Source organism: Pseudorasbora parva, chromosome 7 (assembly GCF_024679245.1).
Source record: "Pseudorasbora parva isolate DD20220531a chromosome 7, ASM2467924v1, whole genome shotgun sequence".
In the NCBI taxonomy this organism is placed as follows: domain Eukaryota; kingdom Metazoa; phylum Chordata; class Actinopteri; order Cypriniformes; family Gobionidae; genus Pseudorasbora; species Pseudorasbora parva.
This window is the reverse complement of record NC_090178.1, coordinates 8,264,690-8,288,232: the sequence shown is the minus strand read 5'-3', so window position 1 is coordinate 8,288,232 and position 23,543 is coordinate 8,264,690. Positions and strand designations below refer to the sequence as shown.

The window sequence follows — 23,543 nt, the reverse complement described above, 5'->3', positions numbered from 1 at the left end:
GAATGTGAAGCAAAACTTTTAATAAAGGTATCTATGTAAAGCGCAGTGAGCTGCACGGCCATAGCCCAGCGCGAGGAGCGCTCTGATTGGCCGGGCTGCGGCAACTGCAGGAACCTATGGTGAGGCGGCTGAGAGGAACGAACCAATGGGGGGCGTTCCAGAAGCCCGCCGAAAAAGGTGCTTATATTTGCATACAGGAGGCTATATAAGACCTTAATTCGCCATAGGTGTCAGATTTTATCTCCTTCAGCGATACCTTCGCTGGTCTCCGGAAGAAGCACCGCCGTTGAAAAGGCACCAGCGGAACCTGCAGCTGAGGACGACGGACTCCCTCTCCGCCTTCTCTGCCGTTCCAGCTACGCCATCCGGCGTTATATATCCTTTAAACTGTGTCTATGTTGAGTGTTATATGTGTTTGTGTTGCCGCTGCAACGCCACTTCTAGAGCTTACAGGCTTGTTCTACTCGAGGACTCTCTCGTTCCGCCGCGTCGTTAAGCGCCGCGGAAAGACGGAGCTCTTCTCACTCTCCCTCTGCTCTCGTCCCGTCGCGCTGAATAGCGCCGCGGAAAGAGAGAATGTTAGAGGACATGAGCACACTCAAGCCGAAGCTCTCTTCACTCTGCCGCCGCCGCGGCTCTTCTTCCGCCGCTGCCACAGAGTTGTTCCCACTCTTCTCTCATTCCGTCGCGCTACAGCCGCGGACAGAGAATACTAGAGTGAATAAACAAACTCGAGCCGAAGCTCTCGCCGTGCTAGAAGCGCCGCGGACAGAGTTTTACCTCACGCTTCCAATTCTCTCGTCCTGTCGCTCTATCGCCGCGGACAGAGAATACTAGAGTGAATAAACAAACTCGAGCCGAAGCTCTCGCCGTGCTAGAAGCGCCGCGGACAGAGTTTTACCTCACGCTTCCAATTCTCTCGTCCTGTCGCTCTATCGCCGCGGACAGAGAATAATAGAGTGAATAAACAAACTCGAGCCGAAGCTCTCGCCGTGCTAGAAGCGCCGCGGACAGAGTTTTACCTCACGCTTCCAATTCTCTCGTCCTGTCGCTCTATCGCCGCGGACAGAGAATACTAGAGTGAATAAACAAACTCGAGCCGAAGCTCTCGCCGTGCTAGAAGCGCCGCGGACAGAGTTTTACCTCACGCTTCCAATTCTCTCGTCCTGTCGCTCTATCGCCGCAGACAGAGAATACTAGAGTGAATAAACAAACTCGAGCCGAAGCTCTCGCCGTGCTAGAAGCGCCGCGGACAGAGTTTTACCTCACGCTTCCAATTCTCTCGTCCTGTCGCTCTATCGCCGCGGACAGAGAATACTAGAGTGAATAAACAAACTCGAGCTGAAGCTCTCGCCGTGCTAGAAGCGCCGCGGACAGAGTTTTACCTCACGCTTCCAATTCTCTCGTCCTGTCGCTCTATCGCCGCGGACAGAGAATAATAGAGTGAATAAACAAACTCGAGCTGAAGCTCTCGCCGTGCTAGAAGCGCCGCGGACAGAGTTTTACCTCACGCTTCCAATTCTCTCGTCCTGTCGCTCTATCGCCGCGGACAGAGAATACTAGAGTGAATAAACAAACTCGAGCCGAAGCTCTCGCCGTGCTAGAAGCGCCGCGGACAGAGTTTTACCTCACGCTTCCAATTCTCTCGTCCTGTCGCTCTATCGCCGCTGACAGAGAATACTAGAGTGAATAAACAAACTCGAGCTGAAGCTCTCGCCGTGCTAGAAGCGCCGCGGACAGAGTTTTACCTCACGCTTCCAATTCTCTCGTCCTGTCGCTCTATCGCCGCGGACAGAGAATAATAGAGTGAATAAACAAACTCGAGCCGAAGCTCTCGCCGTGCTAGAAGCGCCGCGGACAGAGTTTTACCTCACGCTTCCAATTCTCTCGTCCTGTCGCTCTATCGCCGCGGACAGAGAATACTAGAGTGAATAAACTAACTCGAGCCGAAGCTCTCGCCGTGCTAGAAGCGCCGCGGACAGAGTTTTTCCTCACGCTTCCAATTCTCTCGTCCTGTCGCTCTATCGCCGCGGACAGAGAATAATAGAGTGAATAAACAAACTCGAGCCGAAGCTCTCGCCGTGCTCATTCTACCGCCGCCGTGCTGAAGCGCTGCGGACAGAGAATACTAGAGTAAGTTAGACGAGCGAGCTCGGGCTGTTGGGTATGTCAAGAACAATGTCGCTGCAGCGCGCGCTTACTGCCAAGGAAGTTGTAATGGCTGCCTTGTCATGATAGCGCGCGCCCCTTCCACAGCGCGTTGCTGACTAGAGCGCGGCTTACGTCATAGCACGCGCTCACTGTCAGAGCATAAGGGCGTCGGAAAATGGCTGCCAAGCTAAGCCCTTTTTTCACTCTATCACTTCCAGTCCCCTTTATTCAGGCGGCTGGAAAGGTTTTTACACTGTAGACAAAGTGTCCACTACACAGTGTGCACCCCTACATAAGCACTGTTAATTCAGCCTCACAAAATCACAAATAAATCCCGCCGCGGCCGGATTACACCATATAAAGTCAACTAGCCTTATTGCAGTCAACTAGCCTGTGGTCAAACACGCTTGTCTGCATGCGCGCTTTCAGTCTAGACTAGAGCATAACGGCATTGTGGAATGGCTCACATACCACCCGCACTTCCTTACATTCTCCCAGTTCCCTTAAGTTAAGTGACTGGAGATGAAATATTGCAGTCAACTAGCCTGTGTTAAACACGCTCGTCTGCACACTAATGCTGTGTGCGTTTACCCCTGTGGATTTGCTCACTGGTTTGCACCGTGGGTATTCTACGTAGGTTGTGCGCCACTGCACATTGTTTACACTACACACAAAAGAGCTTTCTATGTAGGAAATGTGCCCACTTTACAGTCTGCACTCCTGCACCCAAGCACTTTTCACAAAGTTCACTCTCGCACACACAATATAAATGTGAGGCGTGCGCCCACTGCAAAGCCTGCACCGCCAAAACTAACACTATCCCCACAGTGTTACAAGCAGTGTTACAGCACAAGCAACCCGGCTAACAGGCCCCTATTACTAAGCGGCCAGCCCCCGAATCTAATTCAACCCCTGGCTTTACGAGCCCAGGCCTGGCAGGCCATTCCTGGTATATAATATTGGGTGTTGAACATATAAAATGAGGTTCTCGCTACAGTTTTGCTCGCAGACCCCGCGATTCAAGCCGTGGTCGAGCCCTCTGTAAGAAGCAGTGTCAGTCACGTGCTTCTCGCTGAGGCATTGAGACTGTTAAAGGAGAGAGCGGCGAAAACAGTACACCCGACGCTAGCGAGTCAGGTTTTTACTGTCGCTAATTCCTCATGCCGAAAATGGGTGGCGGTCTCAGGCCCATTTTCCAGGCATCTGAACAAAGCACTTATGACACGCTCGTTTCAAGGTGCTGACGGTGAAACAAATCCTCGCGCACATTCGCCCCGGGGATTGGGTTTTCTCAATAGATCTGAAAAACGCATACTTCACGTTACGATAACCCCCCACCCCCACTACAGGCCATTCTTGAGATTCGCCTTCGAGGGGCAGGCTTATCAGTACAGTCATTGTCATAGACTCAAGACTTACGGCATAAGAACCACCACGTCTTGATAATGTACATAAAATCGCTAGGGCAGCCGAGATCAGACTCTGTTCACTGCATGGCTAAGCATCTCCTTTTATGGGCAGAGCACAATCTGAGCTCCCTAAGGGCGGCTTACGTGCCAGGTATTCTGAATCAGGGTCCGGACATGTTATCCAGAGGACCCATGTCCCCAGGGGGATGGTCCCTTTACCCGCAAACAATTCAGCTTGCACAGCACACGCTGCCCAATATTTTTTCTGCAAACGCAGGGATGCCCTGGCCCATGTTGGCCCAGACTCCCTCTATATGTTCCCTCCGATCGCGATCCAGCTGCAGCCGGTGCTTTTTAATAGCCCCACTTTGGAAGAACCGCACATGGTTCTCCATACTGTTTCAGCTGTCAGACACAGCCCCATGCCTATTCTGCCAATGAAAGGGAAGGTCTGGCATCCCAATCCCGAGCTGTGGGCCCTCCACGTATGGCCCATCAACGGTATCCGGGAACCTCTCTGACAAGTTATGAACACTATTTCGGAAGCTAGAGCCCCTGCTATCTGGCAGCTCTGCTTGAAGTGGTCAGTGGTTTTCTAACCAATGTGCTACGCGAAACATCGACGCACACTCATGCGAACTGGCGGAACCGCTCGCTTTCTCCAAGAGCTAATGGATGCGGGTCGTCCCCCCTCCATACTCGGGGTGTGTGTCTCCGCCATAGCAGCTAGCCACGCTCCTATCGCGGCACATTCACTAGGGAAAAGTGATCTTATTGTGTGTTTTCTTAAAGGGGCCAGGAGATTCAGCTCGCCTTGCCCCTACCTCGGTCCCTATTTGGGACCTCGCCATGGTTTTGGAGGCCGTGAAGGGTTCCCCCTCCTAACCACTTCAGAACACGAGCTTGAAGCACATATCACTCAAAACCGTTTTTCTGCTGGCTGTGGCCTCGGTTAACCGAGTGGGTGGCTTACCTGCACTCTCGGTGAGCCCTTCCTGTCTTGAGTTTGGGTCCAGCAACTTCAAGGTTGTGCTCAAACCGAGGCATGGTTTTATGCTGAAAGTGCTATCAACCCCTTCAGTATGCAGGTCTTTGCACTGCTTAACCCGCGTCTTAGAGAGAATAAGACGCAAACATATTCTGCCCAGTCAGAGCATTGAGATTGTATCTAGAGCGCTCCGCCCCCTTCAGGCAGTCGGATCAGCTCTTCATTGCTTCGGTGGCCGCACTAAAGTTTGTGCTGTCATGAAACAGTCTCTCACACTGGATAGTGGATGCAGTCCCACTAGCATATAGGTCCAGGACCTAACCTGTCCTACAGGCATTTAAGCCCACTCCTCTAGAGGCATGGCCTCATCTTGGGCTTGGTCGTGTGACATTTCTTTGGAAGATATCTGTGCGGCGGCAGGCTGGGCCTCTCCGTCCACTTTTATCAGATTCTACAAGTTGGAGGTTCCAGCTCTACAAGCAGGGCTTCTCTCCATCTAGGCTCTATCTTGACCCTGGCAAACAGATTGCCTTACATTTTGGCCTGTACACATTAGTCCATAAGCACTATTCATTCATCATAAGATCCGACTATGTCCGATCAGCTGTTCAAACGAACCGACTCTTCCGGTTCTTCATTCCCCTTATAAGCCGCCTCTGTCGGTGTCTCGGGGGTTTATAACATGTGCTTTGGGTATACTGGGTCAGTCAGCACACACGGCGCTTTACATTGTGTTCCCATACGTAATACGAGGAACCTCTCTCGAAAGGGAACGTACTCGGTTACTTTCGTAACCTCGGTTCCCTGAGAGAGAGGAACGAGTATTACGTTCCGTGCCGTGTTTATGCTTCTCAGGTATCGCTTCAGTCGATCTTAAAACCTGACACCTATGGCGAATTAGGGTCTTATATAGCCTCCTGTATGCAAATATAAGCACCTTTTTCGGCGGGCTTCTGGAACGCCCCCCATTGGTTCGTTCCTCTCAGCCGCCTCACCATAGGTTCCTGCAGTTGCCGCAGCCCGGCCAATCAGAGCGCTCCTCGCGCTGGGCTATGGCCGTGCAGCTCACTGCGCTTTACATAGATACCTTTATTAAAAGTTTTGCTTCACATTCTCGAGAAAAGGAGTTTTTCCCATACGTAATACTCGTTCCTCTCTCTCAGGGAACCGAGGTTACGAAAGTAACCGAGTACGTTATGCGGTGCAGACATTTTGCCACTGTGTGGTGGTAGGCTTGGCTGTTCCTATGAGCCACGCGAGAATTACCTTCCGTCCATGCGCCTGTAAATCGATTTTATTTTATTATAAATAAAGGTTTATTTGTTTCTAGTTATTTATTTTGCTCACCCGCATCCGCATTCACCCATCAAAAATGATCCCGCGCCGCACTCGGGTGTGCTGGGTCCCGCGGGAGTGCAGATCTCTATTTGGATAGTAACGTTAGGCTGTTCGAGCGGTCTCGCTACACATTAAATCTGTAAATTATTGAAAACAATAAACATTCCCCTTGCAAAAAAATTAAACAGTTTTACTGCAGTATTTTAAATAGGTTAAACTAATATATAAACTCAATAATTACATTTACAGCAATTAAATGTTAATTTTTATTACAATGCATTTAAATTCATTGAAGTTCATGCATGTATTTTCATGTTGATTAAAAAAAAGTACTGACAATGTCTGACATGAACATTTCAACAATTACAAAATACAAATATTACTTCTACATCACAATTCTTGAGTTTATTTGAAGCTCGTTGGGCACTGAATGGAAGGTGTAGGGTGGTGCTAGGCAACATGTCAAACGGGTCCGTTTATGTTGCATGGTTTATGGAAGCAAGGTTTCGGAGGTGTGAGACCCAGGCGCTCAGCGGCACTCAGCGCTCATTAACCCCGGCGAGAGTAGCCTTAACTTGGCTCGTCCTTCTGACGACTGCCGCTGCCTGGCGGAAGCCCCTCCCATGACGCAAATTCGCGTCTGTTGTGTAGTGAATGAAGCGAATGGATTCAAAATGTTTACGCGTCCAACTTCGCACGAATTGCACTATTTATTCGCGTCACTCGCGTCTGGTGTAAGCAGCATAACTGTTACGTGTGCTAAACCGGAACTGAGATACCGTCAACCGGAAGTATCGAGTGTCATGGCGACGCCCACTAAGACTTGCAGGAAAGTTGTGGATAGCCAGGGCCGTGACATTTCCCAAACGCGCTCAAAACAGTTGACCAATCACAACAAACTGGTCCAGCTGGCGAATCAGAACACACTGCACTTTTCGGAAGGAGGGGCTTCATAGAGACAGGAACTAACCAGAGCGTTACTGACAGACTTGGAAGAAAGGAGCTGCAACAATGTAAAATATGTGAAAAATAATGTTTTTTTGAACATTCAAGCATTAAAGTAGACTGGATAAACCCAGCCTGATCTGCCGGCAATTTGATTTCGCCTGGCAACTCAGTCTGGAAACCTGTACATTAATTTCTGCTGCTTCTGTTACACTTTTGCGGGAACCAATCACAGACTGGCTTATCCACCTGGCACGCTATTGGTGGGTTTAACATGATGAAAGATAGAAAAGCGATGTGTCATTGCCCATTGAACATGCATCCAATTGCATACAGAGTCATTTGAATTATGCTCGTTGATCACGCCTCGTGTGCAGTAGAAAATACAGAGCAGACTCCCCAGACCAATGTTCAATCTTAAATTGAGCCAAGCATGAAAGCAGACCACAAAAACAAAATCATGACTTTGTAAATGGGAATAATATGACCTATTTAAAAGGAATAATTCAGGAATAATCACCCAAAAGTGGAAATTCCTTCATTTAGTCAAGGTTGTTCCAAACTGAGACTGATTCATTTTTTCTGAAATGTCTTTCTTCATTCGTGGTTAAATGTTATGACTGTGTGCAACAGCTGTTTTGAGAATTGGGTGGGGATCTGAAGATTTTGTGTACAAAGGTCAAGAGCTTTTATTGCTTGAAAAGATACATTTTAGTCTTACAGAGATACAGTCTTATTGTTTTGTCTGGCTTCACATTCCTGCTGTGGTTGAACCCACACTGGCCTCAGCATTCCTCATAGTGGTGCGAGTTCAAAGAGCAGCTCGCCCAGTCCCACCACAGACTTTTGTTTCTCCACATAATTCTTGAGTAAACTGCATTTTTGCATTGTCAGTTGCATGACACCTTAAAATGCTGTAAAATTCCAATTGGTTTAGAGGAGTCAGGCTGATATTTGGCCATAATGAGATTATCGGCATTGACTGTGCAAGAAAGACAGCAAAATGTACAGACATTGTAGTTGCGCCTTGAGGTAAAAAATGTTGGCAAATGTTACCAGTCTTTCAGTAATGCTTTGTTTAGTTCATGTCTCTATGAAACCCTTCCTTCCGAAAAGCACAATGTTCTCTAATTGTTCGGATGGGCTATTTTGCATATACACAATTATTACATAATTATTACAAATACATAATTAATTAAATGAGGAATATTGTGATGTTTTTGTCCCTGGAAGAAACTATATTTGTATTAGTCATTGACCAGTATTGTTGTTAAATAATACAATACATATAAAATAGAGTTTTTTCCCTCTCTGCCCTACAGATATTTCGTCATCTGTATCGGTACCTGATGACAAGTGGCTCTCCACGCTTGAAAGCACTCGCTGGCTTGACTACACCAGGTATATATGTGTGCATGAATATAAATGTACATTTAAACTATATCCCCCTTTGGATGCATCATGATGAAATGCTCTCTCATCTACTGACTAGCATACCACTATTACTATTTCTGCACCATACAGTACTGTATAGTATGGACATGCATCTGAATCTCGTCTTTGCATAAAAAACCTGGAGGACGTACACTGCATTTGCTTAAAGGGTTAGTTCACCCAAAAATGAAATTGATGTCATTAATGACTCACCCTAATGTCGTTCCACACCCGTAAGACCTTCGTTCATCTCCGTTCATCAGAACACAGTTTAAGATATTTTATATTTTAGTCCCAGAGCATATGCACTCAATGCCCACTTTACTGTCCATGTCCAGAAAGGGAATAAAAACATCATCAGAGTAGTCCATATGAGACATCAGTTAGTTCATTAGAATCTCTTGAAGCATCGAAAATACATTTTGGTCCAAAAATATCAAAAACGACGACTTTATTCAGCATTGTCTTCTCCTCCATGTGCCTCCAAAAAGAATCAAGCGGTTAATGAATCAGTGAATCGATCAATGAGTCGGGTCGCCAATGTCACGTGATTTCAGCAGTTTGGCAGTTTGACGCACATCTATGTATACGTATCTATGGTTTGACGCGAACCGAACTAATGAAATTACGTGACATTGGCGACCCGAATCATTGATTGATTCACTGATTCATTAACCGTTTGATTCTTTTTGGCGGCACATGGAAGAGAAGACAATGCTGAATAAAGTCGTAGTTTTTGATATTTTTGGACCCAAATGTATTTTCGATGCTGCAAGAGATTCTAATGAACTAACTGATGTCACATATGGACTAATCTGATGATGTTTTTATTCCCTTTCTGGACATGGACAGTATAGTGTACATAGACTGCATATGCTCTGGGACTTAAATATAAAATATCTTAAACTGTGTTCTGAAGATGAACGGAGGTCTTACGGGTGTGGAACGACATTAGGGGGAGTCATTAATGACATCAATTTCATTTTTGTGGGAACTAACCCTTTAAATGTGCAAAAGAGCATACTGAACCTCACTATGCAATGCACTACATTTGAACTTTTTTTTATTTCCAGTGTCATGTTTTTGATGTTGCCTCATGCTGTCTGTGTGCTTTACCCTGCTGTGTTTGATGTGATTGTGTCTCCACAGGTGCTGTCTGAGAAAAGCCGCAGAGGTCGCTTGTTTGCTCAGAGGAGGTCACATGACTGTTGTTCTCCAAGGTAAGTCACACTGATCATTAACGACTATCTGACCTGACTCTGAACTTTGCACCCCAGGTGCACACAATGACTCGTGTGTCTTTACTGTTCACACACATACAGCAAAATAATCCAGTCTTTCCTGAATGTCAGTGAGAAAACAGAAATGAAAATAACCTTTTGCCTTTGAGTGTGCACTTCTGTTCAAAAGTGATTGGAAGAGATATTATGCCCTTTTATATATTTTTTCTTCACATATGATTAGGGATGGGTATCGTTAAGGTTTTAACGGTATTACTACTATTTCTTATCGATCCGGTACTTAACGGTATTTATATGCATATGATAAGAACAAGAACAAAGAAAAAAAGGTACAAATAAATGGTCAAATAAGCGCTGAAGAACCAAACAATCTGAGATGGGTTTAGCAATGTACTTTTGTAGTTCATCGTCGGCACTCATTAAGCATGGATCGCTCGCTCGTGCTCTCTTTCTCTCTCTCTCTCTCTCTCTCTCTCTCTCTCTCTCTCTCTCTCTCTCTCTCTCTCTCTCTCTCTCTCTTTCTTTCTTCTCTCTCTCTCTCTCTCTCTCTCTCTCTCTCTCTCTCTCTCTCTCTCTCTCTCTATCTCTCTCTCTCTCTCTCTTTCTCTCTCTCTCCTCTCTCTCTCTCTCTCTCTCTCTCTCTCTCTCTCTCTCTCTCTGACTTCTGGATTTCGACTAGCAACAATGCAACACATGGTTAAATATTATTTCTTATAGAAACCACTGGCAATATAGAATTCGCAATATAACGTCTGTGTAGCGATAATTAATAATAAGTCTATTTTCATCATTGCTCCAGTACTGACAGCAGAACCGATAGCAGTAAGCTTATCAATAATCATAAGCTCTGAGCTTATCAATACTGCGGTTTTTCATAATTTGGCACCGGGGCTAAAGTGGACCAATGGTGATGCTTAAGCCCGCCTTAAAGGGTTACTTCAGCGATTAGCATATGTCTTTGTATCAGTAGAAACCATTTTTTTACAGTCTATGGTAGAAACCCTGGAGTATAATCAAATGATCGTGCTCCCCCCTCTCATATCCCTGCAGAGATTTATACATTTTATTTCTGGAAAAATTCCTCCCGTGACTCAAATTGACGATATTTGCGTCGTCTTTGGAATGTTTGGCCAAAGGCTAAAGACTACAGCCAGCAGAGGGAGCCATTTCCACGTTTTCAACTCGCACATGGGGATGGAGATCTAACACTCACTGCACAGCTCACAGCTGAAAATTAATTTAAACGGATGTGTAGCAATGTAAGTGTTTTAACTTCTCAAATTAATTTCTATGAAAGTTAAGCTTCCAAAGGCATGAACTGAAACCGCGCCAGACTGAACACGCGTTGTGAATGTATGCCGTGAGTGTGATCGCGATTACCTCAGCTCTCATCACGAGAGCTCATCAGCTCATTTATGACGTTAAATGTAATCTGACTCCTAATCTGAGTTAGTGCTGTGAGACTCACACGGCAACTCGATCGTTATATTGAACAGGTTCAGTATTTAATTGTAGTGTCTGTTCTCTAACTCAGTCACTGTAGGGAATGGCCTCACAGGGCAGTGAAGCATTCTGGGAATTGTAGTCTTTCATCCCCATGAGAAAAAAATACATTTTCTGTCTTTTCTCAGTCTTGAAGGCACCAAATTCAAAAATAATTTCACATTTCTACTACATTAATAACCCAGTTTAAATACAGATTCATCTTCCCAGCGCTGAAGTACCCCTTTAATAAAATCAAGATAAACTTAAAAATTTGCCGGAGTTGTCCTTTAATACCGGGTTTCGGTACCCATCCCTACATCTGACATTGTTGTAGCACGTCTTTTTCCAGTGTGTCAGTAGTGCTCTGTTTAGTTTATCTTTCTGTGAAGCCCCTCCTTCATAAATCACAATGTGCTCTGATTGGTGGGCTGGACAAGTGTTATGCGTCATGTCCCTTACCATAAGAGTTTCAGCAAAATACTAATGCAACTCAACCAGGCCCTATGGGATTCAATTCCTGTCTAAACGATTGTGGTCACGGATAAAAACGCTTGTGCTGTTTTTCTCTTCGCTCTTCTTTCCACACATTCAGCACTTGCTTTTCAAAATGTTGCAGTTTGAGTTTCATGTAAATTAAGGCGGGTTTAAGCGTCACCATTGGTCCACTAGTTCAAGATTGACAGCTCCTTCTTGACTTTAACCAATCAAAGAGGGAAGCTGTTGTTTTTAAATTTCTGATTCATGCTTCTTTCTTTGTTTTATCCGTGACCACATTAATTTAGACAGGAATTTAATTAAATTAAAAAAAGATGAAAATGTAAAAAAGTATAGTGTGTTCTGATGAATAAAAATGTGTAAGCTTTTCCCTTCACCAGTTATTTAAATGTAAATATTCAAGCAAAAGTCTTTGCCTTTTTTCATAATGCACTAAATTGCTAATTATTTCAAAGTTGATGTTGATGCGACTTGAAATCTGACCCCCAAGTGCATTTCTCAAAATCTTTAGATATCATGTCTCAAAATAAGTAAGATTGCAGTTTGTAACAATAGGATTTCATCTCTTTTTAACGACTCTTAGCAGAAGTTAAAACATACCACACAGTTGTGATTTATTCTTTTTCCTAACCCATAAACCAACAAACAGCGACATCTGGCAGTGTCCTTCAATTCTTTAAATTCCCATTTCATTTAACAGTCCTCTAAAACGTTTGTTTTTCTCCACGTGACCCGCAACTGCCCTCCAATACACATCAATATTCTGTGTGCCTTGACAACCAGTGAATACCTTCAGGAATGAGTTTCTCAGATGAGGCTGACGCACCCATTTATCACTGTAAAAGCCTGTTCACCACATGTGTGCGGAGCAGAGTCACTGAGAGACACCACGAGAGGGCGATGAAACCCCTCATCCACCGTCTATAGCGAATCATCAGATGATGCATAGGTTTTTGCTCTGTGTTTCCTCAGAGCCGGAGGATCGAGACATGAACTGTGTGGTCTGCAGTCTGGTGCAGGTGATGTGTGACCCTCACTGCAGGACTGTGGCTGGATTCCAGGGCCTGGTTCAGAAAGAATGGGTCACGTCCGGACACAAATTCCTCAGCCGGATCAACTACCACCGTGAAAGTGATAAAGAGGAGGTAAAATAAGGAGAGGCAGGTTCTGTTCTGAAACCTAGTGATCTACCCACATACTTTCAGACTATTCTTATAACAGTGCGAGAGTTGACAACCGTTCAAAAATGTGGGGTTGGTAAAAATTTTTAAAATGTTATTTATCTAAAAAAGTCTCTTATGCTCACCAAGGCTGCATTTATTTGACCAAATATACAGTAAAAACTGTATTATTGTGAAATATGTTTACAATTCAAAATAACGTTTGTATTTGAATATATTTTAAAATACAATTTATTCCTGTGATCAAAGCTGAATTTTCAGCATCATTACTTCTTCAGTCTTCAGTGTCACGTGATCTGTCGTAATGCTCAAGAAACATATCAGTGTTGAAAACAGTTGTGCTGCTTAACATTTTTGTATAAACCATGAACGATTTTTAGGATTTCTTGATGAATAGAAAGAAAACAACAGCATTTATTTGAAAAATAATTATTTCTAACATTATAAATGTCTTTACTGTCACGAATGATCAATTGAATGCATCCTTGCTGAATAAAAGTATTAAAGGATTCATTTCCTGATAATTTACTAACCCCCATGCCATCCAAGATATTCATGTCTTTCTTTCTTCAGTGGAAAAGAAATTAAGTTTTTTTAAGGGAAACCATTTCAGGATTTTTCTCCATTTATTGGACTTCAACGGCAGCCAAAATATTAAAGGTCCAAATCAATGTGGTTTCGAAGGGCTTCAGAGGATCTACATTATCCCAGACGAGGAAAATGGTCTTATCTAGCAAAACCATCAGTCATTTTCTAAAAAAAATAATATGTATACTCTTTTAAACCTTAATTGCTCATCTTGTGCTGCTCCGCGACACACCATGGATTGCGCTATCCCGTCGGAAAGGTCACGCTAGACGTAGGCAGAAGGACCGCCCCGTGTTTACAAAACGCACATGCCAAGACTAATATGAACATCCTTTAGTAAAAAAAGGTTAAACAGCAATGTTTACTTGAAGTTTGAGATGGAGTTTTTATTGTAAAGGCCGTTTGTATTAGTCTTCGCACATTCGCTTGGGGCGGTACTTCCGCTTACGTCTAGCGAGACGTTTCTGACATGATTGCGCAATCCGTGGCACGTCGCAGAGCAGCGCAAGATGAGCAATTAAAGTTAAAAAGTATATCCATTTTTATATTTTTTTAGAAAATGACTGATCGTTTCGCTAGATTAGCTAGCAAGCAAGCCAGCAAATTTTATTTATATAGCACCTTTCTAAACAAGTTAATGCAATTCAAAGTGCTTGACAAAGAACCAATAGATTGGCAATTAATACAAAATTTAATTGAGTAAATAACAATTAAAAAGTAAAATTACAACCCTATTCCTCAGCTGGGATCATGCAGAGCCTCTGAAGTGCTTTGAAACTGCATTGATTTGGACCTACAACTTTTGGTTGACATTTAAAGAGGTGATGAATTGAGAAATCAACTTTCCCTTGTTATATTGATCGATATAATTGATCGATTGGTCAAGAGAATCTTTGCAGTCGCCGCCTTTAAAACAATCCCTCCCTCATGTGAACTGACAGGGGCATAGGTATGACAGCGACATTAAATATGCCAATCTTCTCCAATCCTAGCCGTGGGCGTTTACCTCCAAATCTCCAGTGCGGCACGCCCATCAGAACCCAGCGTTCAGGAGAGAGCCTCAAAACCAGTGTAGAAAAGAGCCTATTACTTATTAGTTATGATGTTTTTGAATGTAAAAACCACACAAACGTCATTAGTTGACCTCAGACAACAGTATATTTTAAAAAAAAGCCAGTTCATGACACCTTTAAGTCTTTGATGTAAAGAAAAATCCTGGAATGTGATACTCAAAAACTAAATTTCTTTTTGACTTAAGAGAGAAAGACATGAACATTTTGGATGAGATGGGGGTGAGCAAAATATCAGGAAAACTAATCCTTTAATTTCTTTTCTTTTTTAATTATCTTACCAACCCCAAACTTTTGAACAGTAATAAGTAGAGTGTGTTCCAAATCATCACAAATGAGATGAATGTACATTCAGTTCCCTTTTCTGTATGCTCTTTTAAAAGGCAGCTGCTTCTGACAGAAAGGCAGATCACTAGGGTTTGAACAGAGCCAGAAGATTTATTGCTTCAACAAATCACTGTATATTGTCATCTTCCTTTCCTTCAATGTTCTGGCCCAAATGAAACCTCATAACAATGAAACGTTGTCCACTGTTACACTGATGATGCAAAGTGGACAAAGCACAAAAATACACTGCACATCCAAATATGGGTGGAAGTGTATCTTTAAATCTCTGTTAAAAATTGCTTTTGAACCGATATTTATCCTGGTTCCAACTATCTTCTCAAATTTAAATGCTTGTCACAAATCTCACAATGCATTCTGGTATTCTACAAATCATGCATGTGATTTTGGTTACACTTTATAATAAAAGGTCCATTAGTTCATGCATTAATTAACATTAACAATAAACAATATATGTGTTACACTTTTTATTCTTCATTGTTAACACTAGTTAATAAAATACTCCTGTTTATTTTTCAGACATATTAGCTTATGTATAATAATATTAACATATATATATATATATATATATATATATATATATATATAATTATTAGTTTACATTAACTAAGACTAATGGGTTAATGTTAACCGTGTAAAGGTAACCCTAGTCACCATTAAATCAAATTGGACAAATCTTAGTTTTTTTATGGAAAATTGCAGTATTTATTGTAAATTATTTGTCTGTTCACATAATTTTTTTTAAATTTGTGTGACCTCGTAATCTTTAATCAAAATACCCCCCAAAATACCATCTCTGATTACGCATTTACTGGCGTGAGGGCGGAGCAACCTGTCGCTCACATGAAATCGACCAATAGCAAACCACAACCATCCGATCAATCCCCAATGGACAAAATCAAGTCCCACCCTACATTTTCTCTTGTTCATGAAGTGGTTTCACTCAGATATATGTCACAATAGAAAAGAAAAGATCAACTTAACTTTAACTGACAAATGGAATCTTATTGTAAAGTTTTACTGTGATTTTGCCCATCATGCGAATGTGAGCCCATAGGATGCTGAAATGGGCTGTTTTATCTGACTAAAGCTGAACCTTCTCACATTTCTGAGATAAATGCTCATGATACCTTCCAATTTCATTTGAAATTCAATGGTTGTATGGTGTACCTTTGCCCTCCGACAGTCGCCTGTGTTCCTGCTGTTTCTCGACTGTGTGTGGCAGCTGTGGGCGCAGTATCCCGCACGCTTCCAGCTTACTGAAGACTACCTGCTGGCGCTGCATGACAGCGTGCACCTTCCGCTCTTCAGCAGCTTCCTGGCCAACAGTCAGAGGGAGAGATGCCGCCGTACACAGGTACACGCTCACAGTTTCACAACACACGTCAAAAAGTTTAAAACTTTTGCTTAAGAAATATTAAATGCAGCAATATCTTTGCTTGTTGTTATGCCTTGCATCACCGTTCAGGTGTTGATTTTACAATGAGACATACATTTATATATATCAGCCTTTTGCATGGCTACTTAACAAATACATATGCTACCATTCAAAAGTTTTTGGGGTCAGTACATTTTTTATGATTAAAATGAATACCTTGTTTTGAAAGTGACTTTAAAGAGAAATGCATAACATTGCAAAAGATTTATATTTTAAGTGCTGTTATTTGGACATTTCTATTCATCAAAGAATTCAGAAAAAAATGTATGACCACAAAAATATGAAGCAGCACAACTGTTTTCAACATTGATAATAATAATAAATGTTTGTTGAGCAGCAAAACATCATATTAGAATGATTTCTGAAGGTTCACGTAACACTGAAGACTGGAGTAATTAAAATGAAAATGCAGCTTTTATGACAGGAATATGTTACATATTACATTTTTTTTTATAAAAAATAGAAAACTATTATTTTGGATTGTAATGTCACAATATTACTAGTTTTAGAGTCTTTTTAATACACTTTGGTCCAAACCCCAAACTTTTGAACAGTAGTGTATATCAATTTTATTTATAATTTTATTATATAATTATATTATAATATATAATTTTAGAGACATAATTGCAAAGACTGACCTAGCTATTAGGGGATCCACAAGATACGTTTGATTACCATATGGATGCTCAACATTTATGTGTGAATGCACGTTTTAAACAGCTTATTGTACACATAGTAAACACATATGTAAAAGTTAATCATTTTAAATTAATGCATTGTAACGCACACACATACAGACAGTAGCTTGCACATCACGCACAGATTCAGACTTATATGTTCAATAATGACGTCATCAGTGACTAGTTGACGTCAACTCGACTTTAATTACATAAATGCTGACTTTAAAAAATCTGAAGACACTCAACCTCTACTAGCTATTATAAACAGTTGCTACTGTAAATTTCCTAACTGTTTTTTCTGTTGTTTGTATATAGTAGTTTGATCATTAAGTATTGCATATTTCTAATGCATTTTCCCCGCAGCATCTTCCCCAGAGCTACACCCCAGTAAACGGCCTGAGGGAATTGCCCATGGGCGCCCCAGAGGAGCCGGTAGACCCACCTTTCCCTCCGGTGTGGGACTGGGCCCTGCAGTACAGCAGCCAGAGACGAGCCCGCTTCACCCAACCAGTGTCGCAGCCCGCCTGTCCTCCACCCGTCCTCAACGGAAACCTCAACACCAACCTGGACCGCAGCTGGGTAAGATTTATCAGATGTTAGCAGTCGTATTTCAGTAATGATTTATTCCTCCTGTTTAGGAATAGGGATGTTGTTGCACAGTGGTTAAAGGTATGGGCTGTTATCTTAAAGGTTGCAGGTTTGAATCTGTATGGGCAGGTTTGGCAGAGCCCCACCAAAATATTCATTAAACATTGACCCCTATATACACTGAATGAATAATAAATTGTAAATCTATTCAGAATTTTGCAACAAATATTTTTCAGATTTTCTAGAATTAGGAATTCCTTTTCCTAACTTTGAATATTCTAAAACAACATTCGGACGCAATAAATGCAGTGAGGCAATTCTAAGATAGAATTCTATGTGTTTATCGTGAGTAATAAAGTCTGTCAGTCATATCATTAGAGCACTGCACGCCACCCTCAGGCTGAATAACGCAATGACATTAGAATTCTGCCCAGCAATTTGACCTAAATTTACGATCAGGAGCCGCTACTGAGTTTGAATCCTTCTAAAGGCAATCTAAGAACTATCACCATTGTTCACTTTATCAAGGCAGTTAAAGGGATAGTTCAACCCAAAATTAAAATGTTGTCATAATTTAAACTAATACAGTGTCTATTTTCCATACAAAAAAGTAAATGATTCTATATGCCGCCAATCTTCAAAAAGCTATATATTCCAAGTCTTGAAGAAAATTATACGATGGCTGTGTTTGAGGAACAGGCTGGTTACTTCACAAATCTCATTTTGTATTTTGTATTTTTTTGTATTAATTATTTTTAAATACCATGTTGGAATTGCAATACTATTCAAATTTGAAAATAAAATAAAAAATATTAATGGTTTTTATTCAGCAATTGATAAATTAATCAAATGTAACAGTGAATACATTTATAATGTTACCCTTTTTTTTTTTTTATAAATAATTCATAATAATAAGAAATGTTTCTTAAGCAGCAACTCAGCATATTAGAATGATTTCTGAATTTAAAAAAAATATTCAAATAGAAAACAGTTATTTAAAATTGTAATATTTCATAATAAATGCAGTCTTGATGAGCATAAGAGACTTCAGTGTATACATATTCATCCTCTGTGTTTTACAGAAGGCAAATAATAAATAATAAAACATGATCCCTGTAAAAATACAATTAAATAAGATCAAATTCACACTATGAAATATAAGGTGACTTGACTTGACAGGAAGGTGCGAAAACAATGACAGACATTTAATAGTTAGAGTATTATTCTGGAAAAACCTTAATCTCAGGATTTTCCAGAGCGATTGTCCCTGTAATAAGTGCACTGTACAAGCATCAAATATGATTGCTGTCTTCCTCCTTCCGTTATATAGAAGAACACTACTGAATAGGGAATTGACAGTACAGGACAGAGAAATTAATTATCACATAATAGGGAGTGCTTGTGTCAAGATAACGATCATTGATTCATGTTTTCTGGGTTGCCCTAGATGGCTGGAAATCAAAAGGGAGGTTCTTTAAAAAGGAGGCCAACTAATAAACCTGTGCCAAAATTAGGTCATTTTCTAATTTGGCTGTCAACTGAGTGTACCGCTTCATTACCCTGTTAAAGAGAGTGATAATGCTGTTGGTTCCCCCTCTCTCTCTTTCTCTCTCAGCACAACGATGGCCTGCCAGGTTCTGTGTTCCTGCTGTCCCGTAGCACATTCTCCCATCCCTCCAACCTGCTGCCCTGGAGGAGCGGCAACTCCACCTCTTACTGGAAGAGCCACCGCAGGGCTCCTTCCTCTGAGAGTCTGTCTGGACTGGAACGTCTCATCAGAGCCTGTTCACTCTCTGAACCCTCGGAGAGCAGCACGACCCTCCACGATCCCTACGAGGCCCTGCTGCCCCTGCTCTTAGGGCCCTGTGTCAGAGTATGGAGGGGCTGCTATTTACGGGGCGCGCTACACGCTCAGGTACACTTTGGTGGTGTTGAGTTTTTGGATGTGACCAGAGAAAATGTATTTGTTAGGTTGTGAATTTAATATGCAAAATACAGTGAAAAACTATTTGCAAAGCTGTGTTTTCATCTCATCTTTCCAAGGGAAGAAAAGCATCACTTTCTGGGGGGAATTAGTTGTATCTACTTGGGAAGCAAAATTTTGATTATTTGATTTTAACAAACGATAAATAATTTGCAGTTTTTAGAATCAAACAAAACACTTTAAACTTAGATAGCAATCACCTGGATGTGCATTAAATCTAAAGCAAAATCATGTCAGACACTTCGCAGAGGAGATAGTAGCCGATTTTAAATTCATATAAATTAAATATGTGGATGATGGATGGATGGATGGATGGATGGATGGATGGATGGATGGATGGATGGATGGATGGATGGATGGATGGATGGACAGATGGACAGATGGATAGACAGATGGATCGATGGCTGGATCGATGGCTGGATGGATAGAAAGAAGGACAGACAGATAGACAGACAGATGGACGGACATACGGACAGACAGATGGGATGGATGGACGGATGGATGGATACACAGATGAATGGATAGATGTAAAGACAGACAGACAGCCGGACGAACAGACAGACGGAAGGACTGACAGACAGACAGACAGATAGATAGACAGACAGACGGATGGACGGACAGACAGACGGATGGATAGATAGATAGGACCGGCGGATGGATAGATAAAAAGACGGACAGCCGCTTGGACAGATGGACGGACAAAGACTGATGGACGGACGGACGGACAGACGGACGGACAAAGACTGATGGACGGACGGACGGACGGACGGATAGATAGATAGATAGATAGATAGATAGATAGATAGATAGATAGATAGATAGATAGATAGATAGATAGATAGATAGATAGATAGATAGATAGATAGATAGATAGATAGATAGATAGATAGATAGATAGATAGATAGATAGGAAAAACAGACGGATGGATGGAATGGATAGACGGACAGATAGACTGATGGATGGATAGACGGAAAGACGGACAGATAGACTGATGGATGGATAGACAGACAGATAGATAGACAGAAGGACAGAGAGAACAATGCTCATGTTGTTAATGGCTTGCGATTATGAGTGTTTTTGTAACATCCGTCTCTCTCCACTTCCTGTAGGCTTTCTCACACCCCATGTCTTCCTGCAGTCAGCATCCTTTAGAGCAGCTTTCCTGGGAAGTGCAGCAGCTCAGAGAGAAACTGGCTCAGGCTTCTAACAGACGCCCGGAACACCAGACTAAACGACAGGAGCCCCGCCGACTGGAGTCCAACCTCAACCAGAACGCCAACAATGGGACCTTCCTCTTCTCCTCTTCCTCCAGAACGTCTCAACAACAGCCGTCCCCCAGCCGAGGCGCGGCCCACTCCTCCGTCCCACCCAGAGCCCAACGGACCGCATCCGACCCGCCCAGGCCTGCACAGAGGAACAACGGCAAGCACACGTTTCTGTTCGGCCACCAACAAGAGCCGCAATCAGGGCAGCGTTACATTCCCTCGCCTAGTGCCAAACTTCCCAAACGCCCAGGAAACACACACTGATCTGGAGGAAGGAAGGAAGGAAACGGCACCCTCTGGTGTTTGTGTTACTAAAGCGATAGAATACGGTACAATCCCAAACTACACTAGACATCTACACTATCGTTCTAAAGTTTGGGGTCAGAAAGGTTTACTCAAAGAAGTCTCTTATGCTCACCAAGGCTGCATTTATATGATCAAAAATACAATAAAACTGTAATATTGTGAAATATTATCAAAATAATTTTTCAAATCCTGTCGCATGATCCTTCAGAAATCATTCTAATATGCTGATTTGCTGCTCAAGAAACATTTATTATTATTATTATTATTTTTATTATCAATATTGAAAACTAATTTTTATGGGAACTGATGCAATTTTTTCAGGATTTTTTGATGAATAGAAAGTTCAAAAGAACAGCATTTATTTGTTAACATCATAAATGTTTCAACTGTTGCTTTTGATCAAATTAATGCATCTTTGAATAAAAGTATTAATATCGCTTCTTTTTTTTCTTCTTTTTTTTTACATCACTGACCCCAAACTTTTGAATGGTACTGAAAATAACACTTTTGTATGAGCAGCTATGTAAGATTTAGCAACAAAAAAAAAGCCTCAACAATTTATGATGTGAAATTCTTCCTCTGCTGTTTTTTTAAACAGTAGAACTAAATGAAGTTTTGGCCAGTGTTTTAAAATAATAGTTATGAGTCTTTCATTTACTTACATTGTTCCAACCATATAATGACAGAATTTTCTCTCTTTTATTGCATGAACTATTCCTTTAGGTAAAATTTAAAAAACTGAGAAAAGTAGATTGTGATAGTAAATATGTCTGCATGTTGTGTCTGCGGTTCATGCCAAAATATTGATCTGATAACTGTGTGGGTCAAGAATTGTGAAAGCTCTAGCTTTAAGTAGTTTATGTAGCAGTAGTTCACGGTACGGTAGGCTAGTAAAATAGTGATTTGGGTTTTCTCAACCAAAAAAGCGGGAAAATGGCTGCTATCACGCTAATAATATAACAAGGGAGGTTCGGCGGTTCCCTGAACGGCCACAAGATGGACACAAAATAATCGTCAGCCTCAGTGTTGAATGCGAATGAGTATTTGAACAGAAATGAAATGCTGTATTGCCTCAATATTCACAAGCAAGGCACAATGCTGTCCAGTGTGTTATGCATTTTTCTATTTTTATTAAGTCTTGATGCAAAATAGGAAGGTCATGGAGACTAGATACATTTCAAACATTATTTAAATGCTGACTCCTAAGTGTTACTTGTGTTTTTATAATCATTTGGTCATGAGAGTGAACTCGGTTCATGTATAAAGAATTGGGCAAAAAAAGATTTGGTCACATGCTCATGTTGAAGGACATTTTATATCCTCATTTTTGTATTTGTAACTTCTGCACAGTACACACTTCGCTCTGGACTTCATCCAACATGGTTTTTCATTTTCTGTGGTTTATTTGCGTGATTTCTTTTGTAAGATTGGTTTTCTACAAATGACAGTGTTCGGAACTGCTCATCATTCTTTTAAAAGGATAGCTCACCCAGAAATGAAATCCCAGTGCTGCTGTTCCTATTTTGCGTTGCATTTTGGAACAACATGAGTGTGACCGTTTTCATTTTTTGGAGAACTTTTCCTTTTAGGTTTGATGAGAAGAACTCGCACACCTCTGTGATGTGGGTTACGAGACAGATCTGTCTTTGTGAGACTGGAGAAGCGTTACGCCACAGTGACAGCAGTGACGTTCCAAAATTGAGAGAGTAGCTCCAGAGGTTTGTGTCCTACTTTTATTTCCCCTGCGGGGAAAAGGTGCTGGTAACAATAACATACGGCACCGTGTTCAGATTTCACCCGATTGTTTCAGTGATTTCAGAATTTCAGCAGAAGTGGACTTGAAATATATTGCATCAACATATTTCACAAGACTGAATTTGAGAAAAAGTTTATTTGATAGCACAAGAATTGCTTGCATTGAATGAAATGACCCAATGCTTGTGCCTTAAAACTGATTTCAGTTGTTTTGTACTTTTCATCCTTGCATCTGCCACAGGGACGAATCATAACATATTGTCATTTTTTTCATTCCTTATTCTTTTATAACAACCTTTATTGGCACATTTTAGATAAATAAATGCATCTTATAGTTCCTAACACTTTTTGATGTTTTCTCTTAATAATGGTTATTCTGGCTTATTAAAAATGTAAGACAAATGGGTTCGGACATAGCTACTCAGATCTTATCAAAATATAGATATTTACAACGTGAGCATTACAAGAAGCATTACAACACTTAAAATGCATGAACTGCGAAATGACTTAAATAATTGTTAACAGCAATGGCACTCATTAAAAAAAATACGTGTAAGGCCTACAGTAGAGCTGCACGATTAATCGTGAAGATTGTGATCTTAATTCGAACACTGAATCGATTCGCCTGTGTCTAAAGGCACAATATGTCATTTTTTGCTGCTAGAGGTCGCCAATTCAAAAGACAGGAGTAGCTTGATGACGCCGAGATTGAGCACAGATTCATGGGAGATGTCGTCTTCACCTCACAGCCACTGGAGAATAATCCGGACGGAAGAATCATGGATGAGATTATTAACATGTAGTATAAAGCAGGAGCGATTGCTAGGAGTGTGGCAACTGGAGAGCAGCAGAACTT

At 41.7% G+C, this 23,543-nt stretch overlaps 1 protein-coding gene across 1 annotated transcript in view; it reads left to right on the top strand.

The window, feature by feature from the left end:
• The window catches only part of mtmr11 (myotubularin related protein 11), a 52,332-nt gene extending 29,303 nt beyond the window's left edge, over positions 1-23,029 (top strand). The window contains exons 11-17 of the mRNA XM_067447972.1: positions 8,154-8,232; positions 9,415-9,485; positions 12,459-12,631; positions 15,857-16,027; positions 17,152-17,367; positions 18,992-19,291; positions 20,471-23,029. Coding sequence (XP_067304073.1) covers positions 8,154-8,232; positions 9,415-9,485; positions 12,459-12,631; positions 15,857-16,027; positions 17,152-17,367; positions 18,992-19,291; positions 20,471-20,890 — 1,430 coding nt within the window. The 3' untranslated portion in view covers positions 20,891-23,029. The remainder of the gene's footprint in view (positions 1-8,153; positions 8,233-9,414; positions 9,486-12,458; positions 12,632-15,856; positions 16,028-17,151; positions 17,368-18,991; positions 19,292-20,470) is intronic.
• The last annotated feature ends 514 nt before the right edge of the window (positions 23,030-23,543 follow it).